General features: G+C 40.9%; 1 protein-coding gene across 1 annotated transcript in view; it reads right to left on the reverse strand.

Annotated features, from left to right (window-relative positions):
* The window catches only part of IPO11 (importin 11), a 590,907-nt gene that overhangs the window by 185,878 nt on the left and 384,922 nt on the right, over window positions 1-20,107 (reverse strand). Inside the window, exons 24-26 of the mRNA XM_073680251.1 lie at window positions 14,524-14,619; window positions 13,206-13,319; window positions 10,420-10,541 (exon numbers count right to left, since the gene is read on the reverse strand). Of these exons, the coding sequence (XP_073536352.1) occupies window positions 10,420-10,541; window positions 13,206-13,319; window positions 14,524-14,619 (332 nt within the window). The remainder of the gene's footprint in view (window positions 1-10,419; window positions 10,542-13,205; window positions 13,320-14,523; window positions 14,620-20,107) is intronic.

The following is a 20,107-nucleotide window of genomic DNA, read 5'->3' on the forward strand; positions in this document are numbered from 1 at the left end:
CTAAAGAAAAAGCCAGCGGTCAATAACATTAAAAAAGAGCTCAGGAAACTAACAAAAGTGCTAAAATAAGATTACTTCAGGTTTAATATATGCCAAAAACTAGAGAGTTTTCTGAAGCATGCGCCACTTGGAAAACACATGTGCATATACACTTAAGGACCAGGAGATTTACTGTTTTGGCACTTTCATTTGTTCCACCCCTTCTTCCAAAACACCATAACTCTGATTTTTCGGTTGACATATCCAAAGGGCATTTGTCTTTTTTGCAGGACAAGTTGTTGATCTGAATGACTCAGTTTATTTACCGTAATCATAAAATGGACAGAAAAAAGGGAAAATAATTCCTGCTGTTTGACATAGTAAAAAAAAAAAATCTGTCATTAGTTTTTGGGTTTTGCTTTTTATGGCACTCAGCGCAAAAAATATATATATTTTTTAATGTTTTTACATTTTATATTAGTCCTTTTAGGAGACATGAACCTGTGATCACTTGATTGCCTATACAATGCTATTGTGAATTTGATGATCACCTGTGAAAAAGTCACAGATTGGGCTCCATGGAACATCTCACAAGGCAGACATTGAGACCTCAAGATGGCACCAAGACAACCACTTGGCAGAGGTGCAAATAGCCATCAAAAGTGATTGCTGCCATGTTAAAGCCTGTCAAGTGCCGCTCTCATGCTTGACGGCAGCATTCAAGTTGTTAAACTGATGCAATCAGAGCAAACTCTGATCGCACCAGTTACTGTCAGGTGCTCTGTAACGGCAGGCACCAGCACTGCATGGACCGGGTTCAACTTCTGAGCCCGCTCCATACACTGATAGCGCACAACCACCATGCATGTGTGACAGCTAAGGGGTTAAAGTGACCATCTGCAGGGGCTCTCACAATGGAAACCGGTGATTGACTATTCTAGTATCTTCCATAAATTTGAATGGAGGATGCGGGGACCACCATTCTCTTATGGGACAGTTAACTGAGGGTCCCAGAGGTGAAAGCAGCATCAACATATCAAATGTCCAGATGTTAATGCCCCATTAAAATTAAAGGGGTTTTCTCACTAACAAAGGTCATTTTAATCAATAGATCTTGAAATAATAATAAGTTTCACAATTGGATGCATTTTAAAAAAATGTTCCTGTGCTGAGATAATCTTATAAATGTGCCCCTGCTGTGTACTGTGTAATGGCTGTGTCTGACCGTACAGGTACATGGTCTGATCATACCACAGCTCCTGGGTAGGGGAGGAAGCAAAAGAGTATACAGACATCACAGCATGGGATCACAGCTGATTCTTTCTTTGAGGTAAAACATTGCTGAAAAACAGATAGTGAAAAGTTTTACCTCACAAAAAGAATCATTTGCGATCCCATGCTGTCCTGTCTGTATACTCTCTTTTGCTTCCTCCCCTGCCCAGGAGCTGTGATATGATCAGACCATGTTCCTGCACGGTCAGACACAGCCATTACACAGTATACAGCAGGGGCACATTTATAAGATTATCTCAGCACAGGAACATTTTTTAACACATCCGATAGTGGAAATTATTATTATTCCAAGATCTATTAATTAAAATGTATTTTATTCATGGGAAAACCCCTTTAAGATTTCACTCGCAACTAATTTGCCTTCTTCAAGCAGAAGATCCACTATATGCCCAATGATTCACACACTGCAACCAACAACTGAAATTCTAAGCACAAATGGTAATCACCGCAGCAGACATTTCCCGGTGTGGGCCCTTGAACACGAGAGCCGGTGCAAACTAATAAGTTATAGAAGGAAGTACAGAGTTCTGATGAAAACTACCAGACCGGAACTTTATCACCCTTAAAAATGAGCATAGAGTCTACTCCAGAAGGAGGAAAAAAACAAACTGGTTTCTTCAGGTTAACACGTGAAAGAAAACGTCGGCTGTAGAGAAGATGATTTCGTGTTACACTGTATATTTGAGCTTTCCACTACAAGACAGCAAAATGTAATTTAACACTGTTATGCTTTTGAATAATTGACTCTCCAGTCACTCAAAGTGCCGAAGAACTTGTCGGCCTCCCACCGCTTGCAAAGCCATTAATAACAAGAAAAAGGATTTTCAAACCAGCACTTATTCCAAATACCTGTAGGCTCATCGTACTTTGAATAAGTAGAAAGCAGATTGAGGGTGGGGGGGCGCTACTTATGCCACAGAACAGAACGTTCCTCTGACAAGCTCTAAGTAAATCTGTACAGTCACCTACAATAATCACAAAGCTCAGGCCAGCTGCAATGATAAAATATAAAAAATGTGACTGCTATGAGGCACTTAAAAATCAATCTCAAGATGGTGGCATATCTCAAAGAGATGTCATTAGTGATCGGAAGGGATCCAAGCACTGGGGTGAGCACTTAGAATACAGGTGGGGTGTTAAATGCTCGCTGCACTTTGAGACAATCTGATCTCTCTTCATAATCTGCAAATATTTAAAAGGAATCTGTAAAGCCCCCAAAATGCCACCAATAGATTTTAATTAAATGTGTGGTGAGAAAAGTCTGGAGCTATGAGCACCAAGAACACTTTCTGTTTCGCCACTCATAGCTTCAGCATGGGAGATCTCATGATGGAGCACAACGTCCTGCACTAAATCTTTAACTGGGCATTATTGAAAAAGATGCAAATCACACTGAAGAATCAAAGAACCCAATGCCAGAACTAGTCCGGGGAAATAGAGGTCCCACCAGACATACTCGACCTTACTGATTAGCATATTAAGAGCTGCGAAACAATAGTGTTTGTGATGCTCATCACTCCAGAGTTTTTTCACACCAGGCACTTGATTAAAACAAAACAGGGATAACGATCAATATGATATTAGAGGCAGTTTGGCGGCCTTAGGGTACCTGACATGTTTCCTTAAAAAATCATGTTTTCTTACTGAAAAAAATCATTACAAAATAGGAGTCCCGAGGTGTGGCACTTTTAATTAGCTGTCCACTGCCTGTTGACAAATGTAATCCATCTTCAGCAGCAGAAAACCTGACACAATCACAGAAAGTTGGGGCGAGTCTTTGTGTCTCTGCTTGTACTCTCCTGTCTGACGGCATAACAGAAAGGCTATTGGACAATGACAGGATCAATGTAGGCTGGGATGTGAGGGAAGGTAGTGCAATGGGTGAAGAGTAACCACCAACTCAAGAAAGAATGACAAGTTACAGCTTGACAACTGGGAGATTTCCTAGTCATATTAAACTGGCATGTGCACCAAAATCGCATGTTTTTCTAGTTATTTTTCTTTTTGTTAAAGGACAGGGGCGCTATATTAGGCTTGTTTTACACTTTGTTGACTACTTTAATTTCTGGGTAAGATTGGTCTTTGACGATACCTTTTAGATAAATGATTTTGATCAGTACTTCTCCCACTGAGAGGGTGGCCTCGCTGGTGCGATGACTCTCCTTACCTTCGCTCCAGGTTGTTAGTGAGGTGTAGATGTTCTTCTTGTAAAGTTCTACTTGATTTGAGACATTTTAAGGTAGGTTGAGATTTTTCATTTTGCATTCATGTCAATGCCGAGGGCTAATTAGCTTGTTTTATGACTTGTTTTATAGCTGCGTTTTTTTATACTGTTTTAGTTGGTGTAAATTTGCACTCAAACAAATCAGCTTGATGTCTGGTATAGCTTCTGAGTAGGATTTGGCTACCAATTGTGAGACCATGTTCTGGCTGGTAAGACCCAAGTAGAAAAAGTCTGAAGTTTAGCTATTTATTACTGAACGAGTTAAGCCTCATTCTTTTTTCCACGCAGCACATCGAAGCATCTTGCCAGTTCTTCGACAGTAGCGAAGATTCATCACATAGACTGAAGGGAGTCAGATCAAAGCCAAGATAACGTTCTGTTAATGTATTCTGTGGAGGTGACGGATGGTATTAGTCAAATTTGCACATGATGGTAAACACCTAGGAGAGAAATGAACTATAGCTTAAAATAATAAGAACAAACGCTGCTGAAGTAAAGAGACCTTCAATGAGTTTATGTAGTGGAATAAATACCGCCAATGCGAGAAAAGGAATTTACGGACAGGAGGTTATATGACGGTATGGGTACACTCAGCATCATTATAGGCCACCATATTTTGCTCTATATAACCCTAAAAACAGGACTGCTCATCTCTAGAAACAATACTTTTAGTGGGGAAGTTCGCCATTCAACTGTGGAGAAGAGCTCCATATAGGTGACATTTTGTGGAATTTTTTTTGGATGGGACTCAGGAATTGCACTGAACAAACTCTAAGAAATATGTAGGGTCTATTAAAGCTCCATACATAAAACGTAATATGAAGCCTAATATTCACCCGTTGACAACTAAGACTCTTTCAGACGTCCGCAATCATCAGTCCGATCTCGGATCGCAATTCACACACAGGCTGCGTGTCTCCCAATCCAAGCGTTCCAGCTTCATACAGTACAGACCAAAAGTTTGGACACACCTTCTCATTTAAAGATTTTTCTGTATTTTCATGACTATGAAAACTGTACATTCACACTAAAGGCATCAAAACTATGAATTAACACATGTAGAATTATATACTTAACAAAAAGTGTGAAACAACTGAAAATAGGTCTTATATTCTAGGTTCTTCAAAGTAGCCACCTTTTGCTTTGATGACTGCTTTGCACACTCTTGGCATTCTCTTGATGATCTACAAGAGGTAGTCACCGGAAATGGTCTTCCAACAATCTTGAAGGAGTTTCCAGAGATGTTAGCACTTGTTGGCCCTTTTGCCTTCACTCTGCGGTCCAGCTCACCCCAAACCATCTCGATTGGGTTCAGGTCTGGTGACTGTGGATCCCAGGTCATCTGGCGTAGCACCCCATCACTCTCCTTCTTGGTCAAATAGCCCTTACACAGCCTGGAGGTGTGTTTGGGGTCATTGTCCTGTTGAAAAATAAATGGTGGTCCAACTAAACGCAAACCGGATGGAACAGTATGCTGCTGCAAGATGCTGTGGTAGCCATGCTGGTTCAGTATGCCTTCAATTTTGAATAAATCCCCAACAGTGTCACCAGCAAAGCACCCCCACACCATCACACCTCCTCCTCCATGCTTCACGGTGAGAACCAGGCATGTAGAGTCTGTCCGTTCACCTTTTCTGCGTCACAAAAAGACACGTTGGTTGGAACCAAAGATCTCAAATTTGGACTCATCAGACCAAAGCACAGATTTCCACTGGTCTAATATCCATTCCTTGTATTCTTTAGCCCTAACAAGTCTCTTCTGCTTGTTGCCTGTCCTTAGCAGTGGTTTCCTAGCAGCTATTTTACCATGAAGGCCTGCTGCACAAAGTCTCCTCTTAACAGATGTTGAAGAGATGTGTCTTCTGCTAGAACTCTGTGTGGCATTGACCTGGTCTCTAATCTGAGCTGCTGTTAACCTGCGATTTCCGAGGCTGGTGGCTCGGATAAACTTATCCTCAGAAGCAGAGGTGACTCTTGGTCTTCCTTTCCTGGGGCGGTCCTCATGTGAGCCAGTTTCTTTGTAGCGCTTGATGGTTTTTGCAACTGCACTTGGAGACACTTTCAAACTTTTCCCAATTTTTTGGACTGACTGACCTTCATTTCTTAAAGTAATGATGGCCACTCGTTTTTCTTTACTTAGCTGCTTTTTTTCTTGCCATAATACAAATTCTAACAGTCTATTCAGTAGGACTATCAGCTGTGTATCGACCAGACTTCTGCACAACACAACTGATGGTCCCAACCCCATTTATAAGGATAGAAATCCCACTTATTAAATCTGACAGGGCACACCTGTAATGTGAAAACCATTTCCGGTGACTACCTCTTGAAGCTCATCAAGAGATGCCAAGAGTGTGCAAAGCAGTCATCAAAGCAAAAGGTGGCTACTTTGAAGAACCTAGAATATAAGACCTATTTTCAGTTGTTTCACACTTTTTTGTTAAGTATATAATTCCACATGTGTTAATTCATAGTTTTGATGCCTTCAGTGTGAATGTACAATTTTCATAGTGATAAAAATACAGAAAAATCTTTAAATGAGAAGGTGTGTCCAAACTTTTGGTCTGTACTGTATATTTCCATAAAGCTGTCACGCTCGCTTCGTGAGGCACGCGAACAGTCCGTGCACTTCAATCCGAGATGTTACAGATAATCGTGGACTTCAGAAAGTGCCCTAAGCTGTAATTTACCAAAACCAAGGCTAAAATTTGCCTACACCGACAACATTTACAATGTAATGAGATCATAGGGATCCTGTTTGACCTAAGACTGTAAAGTAACAGTCCTGAAAAGGTTTTTCCATGTTGGAAGTTTTTCTATTGTCAGAAAAGACCTTGTTCTGTAACAATGAGGGTGGGGCGAATAAAGGGTTTCAGAATCATTTGACTTCCCCAATGGAAAAATTGCTATCGGTCAATTATGATTCAATGTAGTCAACAAAAATAATTTGTCTTCACTCTTTGCTTTTACTTTACAGATTTAACGCTTTATGTTGGGAACATAATCTTAAAGCGGACAGCATTTTACCTACAGAGTGAAATTTCTACTCCCCATCTAACGATCAAAAAAAAACAATGGATTTAGTAGCTACTGACAGATTATGCTCATTAGAAGCAGCCACCCAAATGAAGGTCAATGGCCAGCTATAAACTAGGGACGTGTCTCAACCTAGTTAATTGGCTCTCTAGAGTTTCACTAACACCAGTAATCTTGTTTGTCTCCACCTTATTATTGGGAAAGCCAGAGGTAATTGACAAGGGGGACATATTCATACATCATAGCTGGGGGCATGCATCAGTAATCACGACTTTTACATTAACAAACAGACCGATATCTTAAAAAAAATTTCAGTCCCTGAACATTATTTATTTTTTCAGGTGTTATATGTAAGAAACTAAGTGTTTAGAAAGTTGAATGACATTTTGCACAATGATGGAGCTGAAATAAAGGGCTACAATTTTTGTTATTAAAGGGGTTACACAGGTTTATAAAATTTATAGCCCATCTTTATGACAGGTTATGGATGTCCAGGCACTGGCAATCCCAATCATCACATGTTTGAAAGACAGGAGCTTTCGTGTGATCGGTGAGTCCTCTTCATTGACTACATTCCTCCGGACAGTTAGTAGCAGATATGGGGAATCTGGAGTAAGCATCATTACTTTGAACTCTTTGGCATCTTCTCAGTGTATTGCAGTGTGGAAGGGGTGATTACCCAGCTGAACGAGGCCCTTGGGGAGTACCATTGCCATGAAGTGTTGTACTTAATCTGTACAATATTTAGGGAGGTGGAACGAACATCCACATCACTGCCAGGACCCAATGTTTCCCAGAGCATCAAAATGCATCTACTGGCTTCCCTTCCTTTCTAATGCATCCTGGTGTCATCTTCTCCTAAAGTAAGCAACGTGCGCAGCCGTCCACAAGGTGTAAAGAAAAGTAGACATCTTCTTCTATTCCTCTATTGTTCAGTTCTGATGCTCTATAATTGTCAGCAGTAACTTTTTCAAAAATTTGTTCTACAGTAGCTCTTCTGTGGGATCGGACCAGACATGTTAGTATTTGCTCTCTACCTACATCAATAAGTCTTGGATGCCAATGACTAAGATTTGGCTGGTTGTTCTTCCTTGAACTCCTTTGGAGATACTCTGACCAAGTTGTGTAGCCATAACGGTTTGGCCCTTGTCAAAGTTGGTCAAATCCTTACTTTTTCCCAATTTTTATTGGTTTTAACACCAACTTCAAAAACTCAAAGGTTACTAGCTGTCCAATATATACCGAGCCATGACAAGTACGGTCAGTGTTATATACGGTTCTGTGCTTCCACCTGGTAATGAAGCTGGTCCAGTGCGGCGCTACTAAGGTCACAGGCGATGACATTGTCCTGACCCTGGAGGCGGAGATACCACACACGCAGGGAAACTGTCCCAATCTTGTGGAGCATCAAGTTATGGTGTTGTGGCATGTGTGAGGACACGAGATGCTGTGTCCCACACTGATTTCTCTGCCCAGGAAAGATGGGACACGGTCTTCCATGGTTGCCAAGCAATGCAGGACCTTGTTTTGTTTGGCAATAAGCAATGGTGGGATTTTCTCTAGCTTGCTGTTGAAGATAGCAGGGAGTGACTGTCTGGGGATGATTGGGAGGTATTCAGCACCTGATCTTTAGGCGAGCTATATAATCCTGCTCCCTGCTCAATACTTTGCTGTTTATGGCAGTCTCCCATGTGCTTGGTGGTTTGTGGTGTTAGCATTAGGTTTTATCTTACAGCAGGTTTTCTCATTTTCTCTTTTGGTTACGCTTTCTGGGGTTCCTGCAGAGGTACTCTCCCGGTCCTAGACTGGGCACCAGACGTCAGCTGTCCGGCGACAGTGGGCCTGGGAAGGGCTCTGCCAAAGTCCCCCTTCCATTTAATGGGAGCTGGGTGAAAAGTATTCCCAGCCCTCAAGGGCTTGGCTAGCTGGGCAGCTTTACCAAGTAAGTCTGTGGCAGTGCCTTTGCTGGTTTGGTGCCAGTCTTTTTAGATTCCTCTTTGTAGTACATAACATTTACGTTACAATTAGAATTAGATTTAGGATAAGATTAGGATGGATAGATAAATATAGGGGCTAATGCATGAAAGCTTTTACACCATAAAAGTAGGGTAAAAGCTTTGAAAAGTCGCAAAATTTCTGCGCAACAAAGAGTTGCATAAAAATGTTGCAACTTTTGGTGTTTTCACGCCCCTTGTCAAATTCATCAAATGTGTCAGCGTTTTCTTTGCCAGAAATGCTACAGAGTAGTATTTTTGGTGTAGAGAGCGGAGGCACACACCACGTAGAAGAATTCATTAAGTGGCATGAAACTCCTAATGAATTTAGTGTCGTTACTCTGTCAAGACTGACGTACCACGAGCTCGCGCTACTCCAGTCTTGATGAATTGGCACTGGAATGGTTGTACATAGCTTAGCGCATAAAGTGTGCTGCTCTACTCTTTGCTTTACTTGTAGACAGACAGATATTACATATTCTCTATAGTGAAAAATAAATAAACTGCAATAACTATCCGTAACACTTACTATGTTGAAGTTGCATGTAAATACTAACATACCTAAGGATAGTAGAGGTCTGTGCATGAAGGCTTTATGAAATCAGAAATTCTAGAATCAGGGGTCTGATTTTACTTATTGCTTAGTAGGGGTAAACCGAATACATATCAATATTGTGACTTCAGGTTTATACATTACTACTGAATGTTTCCGATATGTTTCAGTTGCACTATCAAAAGTATACCCCAGGGATAAGTAACTGTATGCCTACACACTTGCAATTAAAAGGTTGTTTGATCATTTATGTTCAGGAATGCACCGCTCCCCGGCCTCCCAGCTTGCTGCTTGCCAATGAGCCCCTGATTGACAGTTTGGACAAGTGGCAATGTCACTTCCCTGGCCCACATTGCACATCCTCTGCACCACCATCAGACGGGAAACTGAAACGGGCCAAATCCTGCAATGGGTTTGCAAGAGCTACAGCAAAGACCTTGTAAACAATGGCACCTTGTCAAGAAAACCGGTCATCACTGATAGACTGCAGAGGTGGCCGACAACCCATGTAATGAGCAGCAAACAGTAGAATTAAAAATCCTTTAAAGGGAATCTGTCGGCAGGTTTTTGCTACCTCATCTGAGAGCAGTATTATGTAGGCAAAGAGAAGCGGAATCCAACGATGTATCACTTAGATTACTGGGTGCAGTCGTCGTGACACCATCAGAGCTTTCAGATTTAGAATAAAGCAGAGCTGAGAAAGCTAACCCTGCCCACACCAGGCTCTCCGTGTACAGTGTCCATAGACAGTGAGCTGCTCATCACAGGAGGGGTGTTGCTGGACTAGTGTAGTCCGGCAATGTTAATCTGTTAGTGATAAATCCTTCACAGTTAGTAAACAACAGCACGTACTTTGACAAGTGACACATCCCTGAATTCTGTGTTTCAGCCTCTATCTCCTGCTGTCTTCAGATTACATAGCAAAAACCTGATGACAGATTCCCTTTAAAGATCCTCATCATTATCATAAAGTAAATGGCAATGTTGCTTGTTTTTTTCAATCACTTTGCAACTTTATTCTTTAAACAGCTTGAGAAAAAACATCTAATTATCATGGTAAAAATAGAAATTGTACTCTTCTATATGATGAGATACAGTTTTATTAAAAAAAGAGTAGTCAATGACATTTCAGTGTCATCTCTACATGATTTATTGCAATGCCCAGCGCTGCTATACTGATTTATACAGAGGGGTCAGGTCAACAACAGCACAGTAGATCCACACTATATTCCCAGTATTTGTAATACTGATCGTGCCCCTTGTGATAGTCTCCTACAGACATATAAGGGGCTTGTAAGATAATAGCATAATCTCAACAGCACACACCAGATTACTCTTACCTGTTAACTGTGGGCAGCAGAGACGCTAACGCAAGAGCAGAAAGCTTCCTCCTCTCCGGCTGTGTGATGTTGTCCATCCTATCCACCCACATTTCAATTACATTTCCGAGAACCTGGTCAGCCTGAAAAGATAAGCACCTAATGATGAGCAATATACACAATATACAAAAAGAACTAAAAGAACAAGGAGTCCTGAAGGTTCTAGTTCAATAAACAGGAAGAACAAATTGTGTTACCAGATCAGCCATTGTTACATGGAAGCCTGCGATAGCGTAATTATACCGGCAGTAATTCCTGGTAAAATAGGTATGAGTGGGCTCTCTATCAGCCTCGGGGACTTTCTCTCTGTAATCACTTCACTTTAACTGAATGCAAACAGAAGTCATTTCCCTGAATGCTACATTGCACTTCTAGGACTTTTCTTAAGGCAAAACTGAAAAACCCAAATCTAATAATCGGTCATGTAAACCAGCAAATAACCTCATTACCTGCATGTCTCTGCCGAAGTGTACAGCAATTATAATGTCCTCCATGTGGATAGACAGACCTGGAAAGTGTAGTGAAGTACAGAAATATACATTTGCTATATATTTATCGAATGGACAATTTGCATATGGGAATTGCACAAATAATTTGTGCTCACATTTGCTTCGGAGACTCTGCAAACTTCTGTCAGATATGTTGGGAAAAGTATCCCATGATGGATCCTTTGTAAGGTCCTTTACTACTGGCGGTACCTGCTTGGGAACGCTCATAACTGAAGGATCACTCTGGGTTTGACCACTAGAAACCCCACTGATCACGAGAATAGGGGTCCAAAACGCCCCCAAGTGAATGCAATCGTAGTGAGCATGTGCCAACACTGCTCCCTTCACGGTCTATAGGAGTGGCGGCTGCACATAGTCACCACCCCGGCATTCACAGGCCACTTTGAGCCCTTTGATTTTGAGGTTGGTGTGAGTTCTCGGTAGCTCGATCCCCAGCCATCATACATTTCTCATTTTTCGGGTATAGAGGTGATAAATAATGTTGATGGAACAACCCCTTTTAAAGAATCTAGTCTTATATTGGAATTGACAGAAATAGTGATGATTTGTGAACTGCAAAATGTAGCTGTTAAACACCACTATAGGAATCAAAGTGCTTTTCATAGATAATGAGGGATTCTGGAAAAAAACCTCTGTGTGTGAAGAGTGTGAGAAAATAAAAATGATTTCGATAAACCCAAAGCCTTGAAATAGTCTGAGGCTCATTACGTTTCCCAACTTCAGTCTCCCAAGGAGTGACGTCACATTACAAGATTATAGCAAGACTAGGCCATAACTGGCCACGTAATGTCACATCAGTACATGGAGGAACAATGGCGAAGGAAAAAGAGGGTAAAAGGTTGTGGTTTTGGAGACAATTAAAAAAAAAATACCCATTCACCCAGGAGAACATTTGTGAGGTCAGACACGGATGTTGAATGAGAGGCTCTCCATTCTTGTTCTTCCTAGAGGTGTACATTGAGGTTTAGGTCAGAGCTCAGCGTGGATGGTCAGGTTCCTCCACATCAAACTCACCCAACCATGTCCTTATGGACCTTGCTTCATGCAAGGGAGGCCCAGTCATGGGGAAAACAAAAGGTCCTTACTTTGTTCCCACAAAGTTGGAAGCATACAATTGGCAAAATATCTGGAAAACTTCCGGCTTTATCCCGCCTCCACAAAACTTTATACTTGGCATAATGCAGTCAGGGAGGTACAATGAGGTACAGTCAGGTTGGTATTGGCCAAACCCAGACTTGTCCATCAGACTTCTACATAGAGACTTGTGATACGTCACTCCACAGAACACCTTTCCGGTGCTCCAGAGGCGACATATGCATTACACCACTCCATCCAAGACTTGGCATTGTGCTTGGTGATGTAAGGTGGCTTGGCAATAGAAACCCATGTCGTGAAGCTCTCGACGCACAGTTTTTGGGTTGGTTTTAATCTAAAGGAGGATTAGAGTTCAGCAGTTACTGAGTCAGCACTGATTTGCTGATGTTCATGCATTGACTTGTTATACCGGTGGCATCCTATTACAGAATCATGCTCAAAGTCTGTGAGCTCTTTAGAACGACCCATTCTTTCACATGGGTAAAGGCATGTGTGCTACACCTGTGGTAATGGGACTGAATAAATAACCGGAATTCAGTGATTTAAAGGAGTGTCCCAATACAGGTAGACATGCATGTGATCAAAGCTACAAACGTCGCCCTCCTCTAGATAATGGAAGTCATGTATGACAAGTGGTCAGCTCCTCACACGTTGGTGGTTGGACATGTATTCGGGCAGTGTTTGGACATCTGTCAGGCAGCGAGGAGGGGAGAAGAGGGGGATGCAGCCGCAATATCATGTGGTGAGGGAAAAGTGGAAAACCAATCAAGAAGCACGGAGATAGAAAATGTTAACAGAAAAAAAATCATGAAAAAAACCCAAAACATGAAGGTTATCACATAATTTTTGACTAAGTCCATCTACAGCTGCCTAAACAGAGACAGTTGACAGCATCAGCTCCAGATTTCATTATGCAGCAAAGGGTTTTCCCACAAATTCAAATGGAAAATGTAAGAAAACTAAATTGTTGCATGCTCTAACGCATAGCGCATTAAGGGCCGCGGTATTCTTTACTAACAGTGTTTTATTTGGTGGACATCATAGAAAAAGCTTCATTTTTATCAAGCCTCAGTGACGTCACTGGTTCCCAGAACGATCTACATATTCATGAGGATTCGCTTTCCTTGTGCATCCCGTACTAACCTCCTGACTGCGCTCCTGCGCCATCTGATTTAATAATGAAGAAAAGCAGGCTTGGTTCTGCAGGAGGACACGTCCAAGGACACCGAGGTAGGTAGACATAACAACAGGATATCTCTACAAGATGACAAAAATGTTTCATTTAGTATTTTGAATATTCAGTATGACACGATGACAGATCTTTTCTCCAGAGCAGTGATATAAGAGGTCTCTAACAACAAGAAGTCCAAGAAACAGCTGAAAGCAGGCAAATGAAAACCACCCAAAAAGTGCAACCAAGTCCTAACTGCATCTGAGTCCACAGAACAGACACAGGGGAACAAGGGTCTCTCAGCCACAAACCTTCTTCTATGTACATACTAAGAGTGATCAAGGCCTAAAGAGCTGCTCCAAATCACACCACAAGGGGGCACAAGTAGGAGGCAAATACTTTAAGTCTGGGTGGTCAACATGACACCAAAGGACACAGCTGAAGAGCATTGTTTATGGCAAAAGGGAATCTGTTAGCGGGTTTGTGCTATGTAATCTGAGAGCAGCATAATGTAGGGGCAGAGATCCCGATTCCAGTGATGTATCACTTACTGGTCTGCATGCTATCATTTTCATACAATCACTGATTTCCCTGCTGCAGATCTCTGAATGCTGAGCTCTGTATAACCCCGCCCACACCACTGATTGGCAGCGCTCTGTGTACACTGTGCATAGGCAGAAAGCTGCAAATCTGCGCTGGGGGCGAGGCCAGGAGGCACAAGGCAGCTAGTCCAGTAATACTAATCTCCTGCTGATAAAACAATGATTGTATTGAAACAGCAACACACAGCCCAGTAAGTGACACATTGCTGGAATCAGGGTCTCTGCCCCTGCATCATTCTGCTCTCGAAAAACATAGTAAAAACCTGCTGACAGATTTCCTTTAATGGTAGGAATGTAGCGTACGGCACTGTTATGGGAGACGTTGTGGATGTGATTGCTAAGTAGACACTATCTGGTATGAGTTCATGATGCCAATGCTTTAACAAGCTAATGAGTCATCTAGAGCATTAGTGGGCATATGTGCTGGCAGAAAGTGGGAACCTTTATTGCCATGTAGGGTGCGGATGTGCTGCACACGAAAGAACTCAAAAAAGTACAAGCAGCAAATCTACTGAAGAGATCTTTGGCCGTAAGATGCCAACCGTTAGATCAGATGGCGGCTTATTTTGCTGGTCACTGTATGATGTCATTATTCATTTACCACATTGCGGCATTATACAATCACTGTATACTGGAATCACTAATCATCTAATAACTGTTACATTACCATATGAGATAAACAGATTACCTCTCCATCCAGAATGCCTCTAAAGACTGGTGGCAGCAAGGCATGAAATATTTGTGGTCCTACATCTGGATTTACCATGAGGATATTCTCCACGACCTAAAAGAAAAGAGCCAGAATGTTTATTATACCAACGAGCAGAGCAAACGAAACAGGTCCAACTACAAGACAACACAAACTATGCAAAATAGTGGTCGAAATGTGATCTAATCAAACTTCCTATCTTGCACGTAAAGATCGTCCGCTTTCAGCCTCCATAAGGTTTTTCTTACTTAAATGCATGCGACTGTGTCTAAAAATCATTTTTTGCAATATATATTAGAAAGTGGCACAAAATCATGTCCCCAACACATCTGATAAAATAAAGATAAAGGGGCCAACCCCTTTAAGTGTGCATTTTAATCTGTGCATTATCCCCCATACAGTGAAAATACATCAACCCTTCTTCTGATTTCTCTCCAGCATTGTGCGCCCTGCGATCTCTGCATGATACTTTGTGTTAATATCCCCCTAGATTTTCCCATCTAGTACGCATACATTTATGAATGCGTCTGATACAATATAACCACATGAATTAATTTTTAATCACTATATATGTATCTCTTGGGGATAACCTGTTGGAATTATCCATAGTTAGTTTATATTTCATTGAATGCTGCTAAAATATTTGATACCAATATTTATACTAATTGATTGATTTAATGATTACTTATTGATCCAAGTTATGTGTTTGTTTATTGTATTGATTTTGTCTATGAGTATGTAACGAATACAGTGAGATTCAGCATTCAGTTTATTTTTTGTGATCGGGTGTCACAGATCGACGGCCTCTCCACCCGTCTCACATTTTTTGAATATTGATTTTTCCAGAGCTTTGCATTGTGCTTGGTTGGGCGTGATAAAAACCCCAAAACATTAAAGGGATATTCCTATCTCCTAGATCTTATCCCAATATGTAGTAGGTGTAATAATAAAAATATTAGCAAATACCTCCAACTCCAATAAGAAATGTAGTATAGTTCTTCTGATTCGTTATGTCAATTACCCCATGTGCAGGGCACCGCAGTATCCATAGTTACGATCACTCATATAGTGACAGTTAGCTCTTATGTGTCGTAACCATGGATACCTGAGCTTCTGCAATGCCCTGCACAAGGGGAAAGTGACATGGCAAATCTTAAAAACTATACTACATTTCTAATTGGAAGTATTTGTTAATATTATTACATCTACTACATATTGGGATAGGATCTTGGAAATGGGAATATTCCTTTAACTCTAGAGGGCATCTCAACATTTTGGCGCAATATTCAAAGCTGCACAGATCAGACTTTGATGTCATCAGCTATTGTTCTGAAGAAGTGACCCACTGTGTCAAAGCCCTAATTAATTCTGCCACGACCACTTCCAAAACATGGTAACTGTGTTATTTTCTGCAGAGACGAGTCCAGGCTGGAAGAAGTGTATGTGGTACTATTTGGTCACTATGTGGTGGTAATATGTGGTCTAGTCATGGTGTGACGGTATTTGTCCCTTGCATGTGGTATTATTTGTTCACTATGTGGTGGTAATATGTGGTGGTAATATGTGGTCTAGTCATGGTGTGACAGTATTTGGCCCTTGTATGTGGTATTATTTGTTCACTATGTGGTGGTAATATGTGGTCTAGTCATGGTGTGACGGTATTTGTCCCTTGTATATGGTATTATTTGTTCACTATGTGGTGGTAATATGTGGTCTAGTCATGGTGTGACAGTATTTGGCCCTTGTATGTGGTATTTGTTCACTATGTGGTGGTAATATGTGGTCTAGTCATGGTGTGATAGCATTTGTTCCTTGTATATGGCATTATTTGGTCACTATGTGGTGGTAATTTAATTTCCATTGCAGTATGTTGCTTCATTTTCTTTGTAGTGGAGCTGATGGTAAATCTAATCTATACACTGTGGCTCTCCCAATCTATAACAATAACCCCAGATCATAGTGGTCTTCATCATCAGTTAGAGGGGGAAAACTATTTGAAAAAATGTTTGGTAATACTCATCAAAGTCTACAAAAAAAATGGAAAATTCTAAAAGAAAAGCAAAGCAAATGAAAGCTTTATTTTATAGGTCAGTGAATAGTATAAAATACAGAAAAAGGAAGTTCTGTCTACCATAAACCACCTTCAGTACAAGCTAAATAAATAACAATAAACCATTCACCTTGGGATGGGGGCGAACGCCAGGAAAAAATGGTTTAAATTCACACATAAGTAAGTTTAACTTATGGCACTCAGGAAAGCATTTATATTGGAGATTAATAGGAATTCCTTTGGACGAAAAAATTCAATTTGAGTGCATCCAGCAGCTTATACAGTTAACAAATTGAGTGCGTTCATGTCTGAGAACAATAACAATGAAATAACTGTTTCTTCAGAAAAGGTGTTTGTATCCCACGAGCAAGAAAAAGAGAAGTGTTTCCTCCGTAAGAAAAAACTGCACAAATGGAAATTCACCAAAGTAACACATAAAATAACATATCTCCTATATATAAGGGCAGCAAATTTCTATTTTTTTATTCGATTATAGCTAAAATTAATATTCAAACTTTAGATTGTCTCAATTAAATGGAATATGTCAGCAGGTTTTTGCTATGTAGTCTGAGGGCAGAATGAAGTAACATAGTAACATAGTTTTTAAGGTTGAAGGAAGACTAAGTCCATCTAGTTCAACCCATAGCCTAACATGTTGATCCAGAGGAAGGCAAAAAAAAAAAACCATGAGGCAAACACTAAGCTCCACATTGGGGAAAAAAATTCCTTCCCGACTCCATACGACAATCAGACTAGTTCCCTGGATCAACGCCCTATCAAGGAATCTAGTATGCAGTGCATTGGGAAAGTATTTGGCCCCCTTGAACTTTTCGACTTTTTGCCACATTTCTGGCTTCAAACATAAAGATATAAAATTCTAATTTTTTGGGGAAGAATCAACAAGTGGGACACAATCGTGAAGTGGAACGGAATTTATTGGATATTTTAAACTTTTTTAACAAATTAAAAACTGAAAAGTGGGACGTGCAATATTATTCGGCCCCTTTACTTTCATTGCAGGAAACTCACTCCAGAAGTGATTAACCTGTAATATTATACTTTTCAAGAATGGCATCCATGGCCTTCTTATATTTTAATAGTGAATCACTCATTACAACATCATGCGGCAGAGAGTTCCATAGTCTCACTGCTCTTACAGTAAAGAATCCGCGTCTGTGATTATGATTAAACCTTCTTTCCTCCAGACGTAGAAGATTCCCCCTTGTCCCCGTCTCAGGCCGCAGAGTAAAAAGATCAGTAGAAAGGTCTTTGCACTGTCCCCTCATATACTTGTACATAGTAATAAGATCACCCCTAAGCCTTCTTTTTTCCACAGTAAATAACCCCAAGTGTAATAACCTGTCTTGGTATTGCAGACCCCCCAGTCCTCTAATAACCTTGGTCGCTCTTCTCTGCACCCGCTCTAGTTCAGCTATGTCTTTCTTATACACCGGAGACCAGAACTGTACACAGTATTCTAAGTGTGGTCGCACTAGTGACTTGTATAGAGGTAAAATTATGTTCTCCTCATGAGCATCTATGCCTCTTAACCCCTTTACCCCCGAGGGTGGTTTGCACGTTAATGACCAGGCCAATTTTTACAATTCTGACCACTGTCACTTTATGAGGTAATTACTCTGAAACGCTTCAACGGATTCCCCTGATTCTGAGACTGTTTTTTCGTGACATATTGTACTTCATGATTGTGGTAACATTTCTTCGATATCACTTGCGTTTATTTGTGAAAAAAACGGAAATTTGGCAAAAATGTAGAAAATTTTGCAATTTTCAAAATTTGAATTTTTATGTCCTTAAATCAGAGAGATAGGTCACACAAAAGAGTTAATAAATAACATTTCCCACATGTCTACTTTACATCAGCACAATTTTGGAACCAAAATTTTTTTTTTGTTAGGGAGCTATAAGGGTTAAAAGTTGACCAGCGATTTCTCATTTTTCCAACAAAATTTACAAAACCATTTTTTTAGGGACCATATCACATTTGAAGTCACTTTGAGGGGTCTTTATGACAGAAAATACCCAAAAGTGACACCATTCTAAAAACTGCACCCCTCAAGGTGCTCAAAAACCACATTCAAGAACTTTATTAACCCTTCAGGTGCTTCACAGGAATTTTTGGAATGTGGAAGAAAAAAATGAACATTTAACTTTTTTCACAAAAATGTTACTTTAGACCCAATTTTTTTTATTTTCACAGGGGTAACAGGAAAAAATGGACCCCAAAATTTGTTGTGCAATTTCCCCTGGGTACACAGATACCCCAAATGTGGAGAAAAACCACTGTTTGGGTGCACGGCAGGGCTCGGAAGGGAAGGAGCGCCATTTGACTTTTTGATTGTAAAATTTGCTTGAATAATTAGCGGACGCCATGTTGCATTTGGAGAGCCCCTGATGTGCCTAAACAGTGGAAACCCCCCACAAATTACCCCATTTTGGAAACTAGAACCCCCAAGGCACCTATCTAGATGCATAGTGAGAACTTGGATCCCCCAGGTGCTTCACAAATTGATTCGGAAAAATGAAAAAGGGGAAAAAAAAAACACTTTTTCATTTTTACGAATCAATTTGTGAAGCACTTGGGGGTTCCAAGTGCTCATTATGCATCTAGATAGGTGCCTTGGGTGGTCTAGTTTCCAAAATGGGGTCACTTGTGGGGGAGCTCCAATGTTTAGGCACACAGGGGCTCTCCAAACGCAACATGGTGTCCGCTAACAATTTGAGCCGATTTTCCATTCAATTTGTTAGCGGACACCATGTCGCGTTTGGAGAGCCCCTGATGTGTCTAAACAGTGGAGCTCCCCCACAAGTGACCCCATTTTGGAAACTATACCCCTCAAGGATTTTATTAAGGGGTATAGTGAACATTTTGAACCCAGAGGTACGACACAGAATTTGATAACATTAGGTCATCATATTGAATAAGTTGTCATTAGTCTTGAGCGCAAGTGCTCACTACTTGAGTTTGCATCGGGTACTCAGGTATGCACCATGTATCACGGGTGCTCAAGTGAAATGCTCGAGTCCCTGCCCAGCATGTTTCACGGTTATTAGACACCCCCAAAAAAACATGCGGGGATCGCTCGTGCATGCCAGGCAATCCCCGCAAGGTTCTTTTGGCCGCGAAGAATATGGGGCGGCGACTCGAGCACCCGCGATACTCAGTGCATACCCGAGCACCCGATGCAAACTCAAGTCGCCATATCGTCATCTTTTTTTTTTTTTTACTTTTGAAACAAAAAAAAACAACCCCAACCCTAACATTAGCACAACCCCAACCCTGGCGTTTATTTTTTACGCCGTTCCTCGTGCGGTATAAGTGATTAGACGACTTTATTCTTCGGGTCGGTGCGATTACAGCGATACCAGAATCATATCGGGTTTTTATGATTGACAGCTGTCACACTAAAAGTCACATATTTTGTAAAATCTAGTTTTTGCATCGCCATATTTTGGCCGACAGAGTCATGTGACGGCTTGATTTTTGCGGGATGA

The sequence above is a fragment of the Phyllobates terribilis genome, unplaced genomic scaffold (genome assembly GCF_046119375.1).
Source record: "Phyllobates terribilis strain yellow unplaced genomic scaffold, ASM4611937v1 Scaffold_1__5_contigs__length_1240528914, whole genome shotgun sequence".
Classification (NCBI taxonomy): Eukaryota; Metazoa; Chordata; class Amphibia; order Anura; family Dendrobatidae; genus Phyllobates; species Phyllobates terribilis.